This window comes from Galeopterus variegatus, unplaced genomic scaffold, assembly GCF_000696425.1.
Source record: "Galeopterus variegatus unplaced genomic scaffold, G_variegatus-3.0.2 Scaffold3476, whole genome shotgun sequence".
Lineage (NCBI taxonomy): Eukaryota > Metazoa > Chordata > Mammalia > Dermoptera > Cynocephalidae > Galeopterus > Galeopterus variegatus.
In genome coordinates this window covers 204848-213838 of record NW_007729587.1, presented here as the reverse complement: position 1 = coordinate 213838, position 8991 = coordinate 204848, and the positions used below count along the sequence as shown (strand labels likewise).

The 8991-nt window shown below is 41.1% G+C and overlaps 1 protein-coding gene and 1 pseudogene across 4 annotated transcripts in view; one reads left to right on the top strand and one right to left on the bottom strand.

Annotated features, from left to right (window-relative positions):
- Positions 1-1562: 1562 nt before the first annotated feature.
- Positions 1563-2184, bottom strand: LOC103600831 (annotated as a pseudogene).
- A 2013-nt stretch (positions 2185-4197) lies between these two features.
- PDCD6IP (programmed cell death 6 interacting protein) overlaps positions 4198-8991 on the top strand; it is a 74496-nt gene continuing 69702 nt past the window's right edge. For 2 of the 4 annotated variants that reach the window (XM_008585172.1, XM_008585171.1), the window contains exon 1: positions 4198-4475. In XM_008585172.1, coding sequence (XP_008583394.1) covers positions 4267-4475 — 209 coding nt within the window. In that variant the 5' untranslated portion in view covers positions 4198-4266. The remainder of the gene's footprint in view (positions 4476-8991) is intronic. The other 2 variants (XM_008585169.1, XM_008585168.1) reach the window with 1 other exon arrangement.

Here is an 8991-nt window from a genome sequence, read left to right as displayed (position 1 = left end):
CCTAATCTTGTAGTTTCTTTTTTATTATGGTGAATACTATATTATTTGTACATAGATATTTTGAGTTATCGGATACATAGTTTTCCAAACTTTTATCTTTACTGTGGCTTTTAGCTACAATTGTAGCCTTTAGCATTATACAATGTCCTTAACTACATTTCAGTCTTTTTGGCTTGAATTGTCTGATATCAAAATAACAACCTCTACGTTCTTATTATTTCCATTTGCCTGGTGTCTTAAGTCAGTTCAGGTTGCTATAACAAATTATCATAGACTGGGTGGCTTAAACAATAAGCATTTATTTCTTACAGTTCTAGAGGCTGGGAAGTCTGAGTTAAGGGTGCCAGCATGGTTGGGGTCTGATGAGGGCCCTCTCTGTTGTTTGTAGATGACGCCTTCTTGCTATATCCTCACATGGCGGAGTGAGAGAGAGAAAGCAAGCTCTTCCGTGTCTCTTCTTATGAGAGCACTAATTCCATTCATGACGGCTCTACTCTCATGACTGAATTATTTCCCAGAAGTCACATCTCCTGGTACCATCACATTGTGAACTGGGCTTCAATATGTGAATTTTGTGGAGACACACTCAGTCCATAGCACCTGGTATATCTCTGTCCATTCCTTTCTACTTAGCCTTTCTGAGTCATTTTGCTTTGGGTGTGTTGCTTGTATGTACCATATTGATAGTGTCAGTTAGCCTTTGCTACCTAACAAATCATACCAACAGTTAGTGGTTTAAAACAACAGCCATTTATTTAGCTATGGTTCCATAAATTGGCTCAGCATTTCTGGTCTAGGCTGGCTCAACCGATCTTTGATGGACTTGCTTATGAGTCTGAGGTCAGCTGGAGGGTTGGCTGGTGGCTGGATGATCTAAGATAGCCTCATTCACATCTGACAACTAGCAGTCTGTTGGCTAGGGCTAGGGGAGTGACTAGGCCACTTGTTTCTCATAATCCAGCAGGCTGAACTGCACACATGGAAGTTACAGGGTTTCAAGTGCAGCAAGAGAGGACAAACCTTGATGACAAAGTGTTTGTTTGTGTCACAATTGCTAATACTGTATTAGCTGATGCAGTTCCCATTAACTACCCAGACTTAAGGGGTGAAGAAATAGACTCCACCTATTGATGGGAAGATTTGCAATGTCATATTGCAAAGTCATTGATGAAGGGAGGGAAAGAATTTGTAGCCACTTTTATAATTTATCACTTTTGGGTTTTCCTTTGTGAGTCAATTTAAAAGTCTTTTTCTTTCAGTGGTTTATTTAAATCCAAATATATTTCTTATATGATTGTTACGTTTGATCTCAATTTTGTTGTATTATTTGGTGCTATACTATGTATTGTTATTTTTACTGTGTTTCTCTATGTGACCTGTTTTGGTATTTAGGAAAATTTATGTTTTTGTTTTAATTGTTATATTTATACTAATGCCTTTTTCTTAATTACTTTGTCCACTTTTTCCTTACTTCCTTCTGCTATTTGATTTGTCAGCTTTAAATGACATTCATTGATACAGTTTATTTATTTATTTATTTCAAGATTCCAGTTAACTTTACTTTTGGCCTCAGGTCAAGTATCCCAAAAGGCTTCCCAGCAGTCACAGAATCTCCTGCAGAGTCCACCAAGCAGACCTCTTCCTTGGGAGGCCTTGTTATCACCCCAACCCTTGACTTCTGGTATCACCCACTCCGGTCACCTGGGCTCCAGTCTCTGTCCAATGGCCTCAAGCAGGGCTTCAAAGCACTGCTACCAGTTTAAAGGTGCCCATAGGCTTGGCAGGAACCATGTTGACAAAAGTCTTGTAGAGCACAGTACCCCTGGGCAGCCTGGTGACCAGATCCACAGCCTCTGGGTCACTAGGATTGGGTACATAGACCTCCTTAGTGTAGTGGACTATCCCCTCCTCTGGAGCATACAGGCACTTCCTTTTCCTCATCCCCACGTGGGCACCTGGGTGCCAGCAGAAATGGCGCTGAGTCCCAAAGATGTTGCCAGCATGAACACAGTGACCTTCCATGTTCTTGATGCCTGGTGACTTGCCACCGAGGTTTCTGGAGCTGCCACCTGTCTTCTTGGATGCGTACCTGATGGCAAGAGCGGTAGCTGGATGGGGGCTCAGCGGGGCTGTAAGGACTGCCCACGTCCGCAGCGTAGGCACCGCCAGCACCGCCGACGCCATGTTTGCCTTACACCTGCTTCTGGGGTCCCCATTGATATAACTTAAATAAAAGCTTTTGACTCCCACCTATTACCTATTCACCAATCAAGTTATTTATTCTACTTTTCCTTTCTGATGCTTGCAATATACTGTGAAATGGATCCAAAAAGTAAGATAGATTTAGGGATGAATAGAAGGATCATTAGAAGTACAGATGAAGGATAAAGCAAGCACAATAAAATGTTAATGTTAGAATCTAGGAGGAGTGTATGTGGGTATTCACTGTAAAATTCTATGCTATGTTTGAAATTTTAAAAACTGAAAGGTTGGGGGAGAAAGAACATAGGAACCAGTTTGAAGGTGCTCCCATTAACCAAAACTTGAACAATTAGAGCGTCAAAATAATGATAGTAATTGATTATAATCTACTGAATAAAATAAAAATCCATGAGCCCATGCTGCTATAAATAAATATATAAATAAGTAAGTAAGTGGGGGAGAAAGGAAGACTCTTTTATAGAATAATGCCAACTAATAAATATAGGTGGAATAATGAATAAGAAAATGACCATTTTGCAAACATCATAGCAATACTAGATTTAGGCAAGAGTCGTCAAAGTATGCTAAAACTAGTGGAAAAAAGTTTAATGAGGAACAATGTGTTAATACAGTCTCAAATTGTATTCCTACAATTTACTTGTTAATCACAAAGAGAAAAGAGTAATTTTTCCAGGGAGAAACCTGGTGGTTTTTATTTTATCTAATCCCGTCAACCTTTCTTTTTTTGTCTATGGGATCTATCTCCTGGAGCTCTTCACCCTTCCTGCTTTAATCTGGGATGGCTGCATTTTCTGCTTGCTGCAGAGAAGCCATTTTAGGACTTCTCTTAACTATTTCCCTAGACCTCCTGTGAATTATCCGCTGAACTATTCTCTATGAGGCTGGAATCAAGACCTCTATATACAATAGATTGATAGATTGACTAGTTATAGAATTCTCTTGACTTAAATTTTGCTGGGTACACAGTGGAAACTCAAAAAGTATTTGCTGAATAACTTAGTATGGTCATCCAATTGTTATCGATACTTTGTACCACGAAGCTTATAGAATTTGGTTTTCATTAATGTATGATCAAAAATATTAAGTGAAGGTAAATTAAATTACATGTTTTGTGTATATGCATAATTTTCTTACAAGGAAACTCAAGTGTGTTTTATATGAAGACATTTATTTACTGCTTCCTGGGAGACAGGAGAGGGCTAGACCTCTGAACCAAACTGATTCCATTTTCCCTGCAGAGGACATTTTGTTACTTTTCCATTCTTCAGTCATGAGATGTAAACACGGTCCTTCCCCTCTGCCCCCATCAGTGGGTTATCCCATTTATTAATAAATAATTCCACCAAACACTCAGATATTGAGGCTCCCCAAACCAGCAGCCCTTGATTACTCCCTTTCTTTACTTTCCTATCATTGATAAATTCTTAAAATTTTAACTCAATAATATATCAATTTGGCTCACTTCTGCTGTTAGCTTTCATGATCTCTTGTGAGGATTTCTGAAATGGTCTCACGATATACCTGACTGTAAGCTACGAAATGGCAGGGACCTTGCCTAGGTTCACTCTGCACTTATTACCTGTACACAGCAGCCCGCCAATAGCTGAACAAACTATCACAGGTCACAATAACCCTAGGGCTGCAAGTTCTTGGGAAGGTAGCCGCAAACTCTCGCAGGTGGCAGTAACGGGAGTACTTCACCGGGACGTTCGAACGGAGGAATAGGTGGAAGCCCTCAGTCCACCCAAGGGGCAGTAAGAGGGACTTCCAAACGCCAACAAAGCCAGGTTACGGCACAGCGGGATTGAACTAAGCCCAGGTGAGCTGCGCCTCCGCCTTTACATCTCCACGTGACCGCGGGCGGAGCGCGCGCTCTGCGCCGAATGCGCCTGCGTCGCAGCTCCCGGAAGTGGCCGGATACAAAACGCAGGCCGAGCGCACGTCCGTCAGCCCGTCGGTCCGCCAGTCCGGTACCCTGGGGGCTTCTGCCCTAGTTGCTGTCCCGCCGTTTATTTGGCCCAAACGGCGGCCGAGGCGCTCATCATGGCGACGTTCATCTCGGTGCAGCTGAAAAAGACCTCGGAGGTGGACCTAGCCAAGCCGCTGGTGAAGTTCATCCAGCAGACTTACCCGAGCGGCGGGGAGGAGCAGGCCCAGTATTGCCGCGCGGCCGAGGAGCTCAGCAAGCTGCGCCGTGCCGCGGTCGGCCGCCCGCTGGACAAGCACGAGGGAGCGCTCGAGACGCTCCTGAGGTGGGCGCGGGGCCGGGAGGGGGGAGGTTGTCTACAGCCAGCCGCCCCTAACCGTCCCCCTTCCTGCTTTCCTCTGTCTCGCAAAGCCCTGACCCAGGCCGGGCCGCCCCACCCGGACGCGTAGGTGTGGTCTGCATTCTTTCTTGGTGAGCAGGAAGGGCCCCACAGGCCCGCGGTGGCCCTGCCTGGTCCTCCGGCCTGTACGCCCGCTCCAGCCCTTGGTCGGCCCGGACTCGGTCGATGCGATATCTGTGAGGAAAGTCTGCCGCGAACTGATCTCTCTTGCCACATTTACTCAGAACTAGTTTTCACTTTTTTAGGTCTCTAACTGAAGATGCCCCTCTTCCCTCTTTTCCCCATCATTGTCTTATGACTTTCTTGGGCCAAATTTAGATTTCATAATAGTAGTTGCTTGAGGGAAGTGGGGGAATTGGGACACTGTCTGTTTATTACTCATTACATTGTCCACTTGAGGTGGGCCATCTTATTAAGTTCAAAATAATTAAAAGGACGGAGAATTCTAAAAGTTAGGAGCTACAATTATTTGAAATAAAACCTGAGTGACAGAACGTTCAAGATAAGGTACTTAAAATGTTTGTTCACAAACAGGCATACACATAATGGAGTAAATTTATTGTTTTAGGTAATGCTTGTTGAGCTCATGCTGTATTTGGTGAAAGTTCCTTTTGTGATACTTAAGTTGGTATACAGAAAATTGTTTTTTTGGCGGCTGGCAGGTAAGGGGATCCGAACCTTTGACCTTGAACCAACTGAATAACAGGCCAGCCCGACAGAACATTTTTATAAGCACTTTATAGTTAAACAGTTTTGTTTTTTTTTTTTGGCTTACCTTATTCGTGATCTCATTTCTTATGTGTAATGTACTCCCTTTGTTTCACAGGAGAAACACAACTGTAGGTGAACTTTGTTCAAGTATTGAGAGAGATTGCCGCTGAGGGCTCTAGTGTAATTATAATGGTCCATAACACTTTCAGTGTCTTACAGAAAAAGAGTTCTTTTCTTCCTAGGTCTGATAAAAATCTGTGTGAGGCCTCTCATTCGATTGGTTTGCACCTAATTATGATGGAAAATGGGCTAATTTAATTGCCCTTGTCTGGGTCACCCAGCCCCCTTCACTTCTCAGTCCCCCATGGATCAAAGCAAGATTAGGTTGGATGTGGGAAGGGTCCCAGAGGAAGGGATACTGAATAGATTGCTCAGGCAGATTATGACCCGTTGGTGTCAATTTTAGAGCTAAAACTGTTGGGCTGCAAGGATCATTAGTCTGATCACTTAGCATAAGCATTTTAAAAGTTATCTGGGAATAATTAGCCATTTCTTTAGAATTAACATATTTAAAAAAATCCTCTTCAAAGCAGTTTTTATGTATATGTGAGTAGCATTCAGTGAGGATTTTCCATTAGTATTAAAAACGCATAGTTGTGGTATAATGAACCCTATGATAAAAATCTTGTTGAATAGATTAGGTTTGGTTCCAACCCTTAAGGAGCTTGGGATCTTAGCTGCTGTTGGCTCATGGGTTTAAGACTAACAGACAAGGGATAGTGGATGTTAGTTTGGATGGGGTTCTGCTATGAACTTTAAAACTTCATTCATTTGTTCATTTCTTTATTCTTTTACAAGGCATAAATGTGTGAACTGCTTCTAGGGAGTGGAGCTGTTACAGAGATAGTCTCTTTGAAACTCACCATGTTTCTTTAGTCACTTGTATACATTCTTCTAGCACATTCATTCAACAAATATTAAGATTTTTTCACTTTTTGATCTTCTAATATAGTTAGGATAAGCTAATAAATATACTACAGGCTATTATATTTTATGATGGAGGTGTGTACAAAAGTTCCTTGGGTGTATATGTTGTAAAATCCGATAGTTGTGAATCAGACAGTTGTGAGATGTTCATTCAAATCAAGCAGAATATTTTATTTTCAATAATTAGTGTTTGGATAATTGTGTACACTGAACATTAATTTACATTTTTTTTAAATTATAGGACTTCTAAACTAATGAACTTTGAAGAGTGTTTAAACTAATTTCTAAAGAATAGAAGCTAGCTTGATAAGTCCACATTCAGGTCCAGTGATAGACTCATCTTTTCATTACTAACTTGTAGGTGTTATTATTAAAATGTCCTAAAATATACATTCATGTACATGATATTAATGAGAACAATTACTTAAAAACTCATTTGTGTGGTACTTCATCTTTTATAAAGTGGCTTTTACTAAAAATTGATTGGAAGAGGCTTGGTAAATGGTGAACTTTAGGGTGACCAGATGGGAACCATGCTGGGTTTTTTTTTTTTTTTGTCTTTTTTTACTGACCGGTAACGGGATCGCAACCCTCGGTGTCGCGCCCGTACCGGGGACCGGCAACGGAATCGCAACCCTCTGTGTTGCGCCCGCACTGCGCTCAGCCAGTGAGCGGGAACCAGTCTCCACATGGGATCCGAACCCTCGGCGGGAGCGCGGCCGCGCTCCCAAGCGGCGCACTCTCCAGTGCGCCACCGGGCCGGCCCCATGCTGGTTTTTTGTTTAGTTTTTGGAAACTCCAGATACCAGCATTGTGTCATTTCTTTTGTGGTGATCAGTTTCTTTAGGGAGAAAGCTTCAAATCTCCTTCCATGAAAAAGTCTGTTTGTCAGTTTTCTGAAATTTGATTGGTGGCAGTGGAGGTTGGGGATCTCAACAGTCATGTATGCAGTCTTTCATATTATCTGTTTTTAGTATGATGTCTTTATTAAGGTTAGGTTCAACTCTATGTGATAGATCCCAAATTATCAGTGAGTTAAACTAAGATTTTATTCTTGTGTAAAAACTTGGCAGGTAGGTGGTTCTGGTAGTCCGGGGCTGGTATGGTAGTTCTGTGAAGTTTATTGGAGCTCAGACTCCTTCCAGCTTTTTGCTGCGTAAAACCTACAGGATGGTCCTTGTTCTCATGGTCCAGATTGTAGTTCCCAAATTTCAGACAGTAGGATGGAGGAAGGGAGAAAGGCAGAGGGCTCAGCATCCAGGATGTTTCTGGAAACTGCCCCACATGCCCTGCTCATATGTTACCAGCCAATATGTATGTCCACTTCTCATAGAAGGGATACTAGGAAAAGGAGTTTTTATTATGGGCAGCCATATACCCAGCTTAAAATCTGGGGTTCTATTAGTAAGGAAGAAGAGGAGAACTGATAATGATTTAGGCAGTTTCACGCTCTCAACTCCAGCCTCTCTGTCCCCATCCTCCCCACTTAGCAGTGCTTATCTCTACCTTAGTTGTGCTTAGTATCTCTAACATTTTCCTGACAGTAAACTTACCCTCAGCGTAGAGGATCTGGGAGCCTGAAGGTTTCTTTCAAGGATTTTCAACCACACATTCTCTTTCCAACCTCAGATTGAACTACTATCTTTAGAGGTACTCCATGGTTCTTAATTCACATCCTTTTCTGACTTCCCTGGCTTCTGCTTTGTTGGCTCCCTTCTTTCTTAGGCAGTTAGATTTCAGCTTTCTCTGTTTCATTCATTCACTTTTCATCTTTTGGAAGGTTTTGTTGAAACCTCCTGTATGCTGTTATGCCCCTTCTCCTTCTTTGTCCTTGTACATTTACATCTTTTACATTTTTTTATTCTTTTTTTTAGTGTGGTTTTGGGAGGGAACAAAGGAGAGTGTTTATTCAGATCTCTTTAACTGGAAGAGGAGTATGTCTGCATTTTCAGCTCTTCACAGTGGTTGTATCAATTTACATTCCCATCAGCAGGTGTATGTGAGTTTTTATTCCGCCACATCCTTGCTAATACTTACTGATTAATAATTTGTTATTGCTTTCTGCCAAACTGACAGGTGAGAGATGGTACCTTGTTTTAATTTGCATTGCCCTTATTTCCCTGAGGTTGAACATTTTATGTTTACTAGTCACTTAGTTTCTTTTCCTGTAAGTCTCTTGTTCTTTTCTTTTGCCCATTTTGTGTTGGGTTGTTTTTTCTTTACTGATTTGTAGGAGTTATTTACATTTTCTGATATTTATCCTTTTTCCATTGTGTGTTAAAGTCTTCTTCCAATCTGTTCCTTATCTCCTAACTATGTTTATAGTATCTTTTGTTACACAGAAGTCCTTGCAAAATGTTTTAGTCCGTTCATAATCTGTTATAATTTTTTTCTTATTCCTAGTGTTGTGTATGTGTTATGTGTGATTTCTTCCTGATCAGATTTGCTTAAGGTTTGTAGCCACCTTTTTCTTTTTTAAAAACTAAACCTACACTTTTTGGGTTTGTTTCCTGCTTTTGTCATTTTTCTTCTCTTTTTTCTCTTATTCTGTCTTTTTGTATTGAATGGTTATTTTTCATGTTTTTCTAATATGTTTATTTTAGGACTGCATATTTTTTCTCAGTCTGCATTGGCTGTGTTACACTAGTTTTGATATGTAGTATTCTTTTTGATATATATATATATTTTTTAAAATTTTTATTTTGTCAATATACAATGTAGTTGATTATTATGGCCCATCACC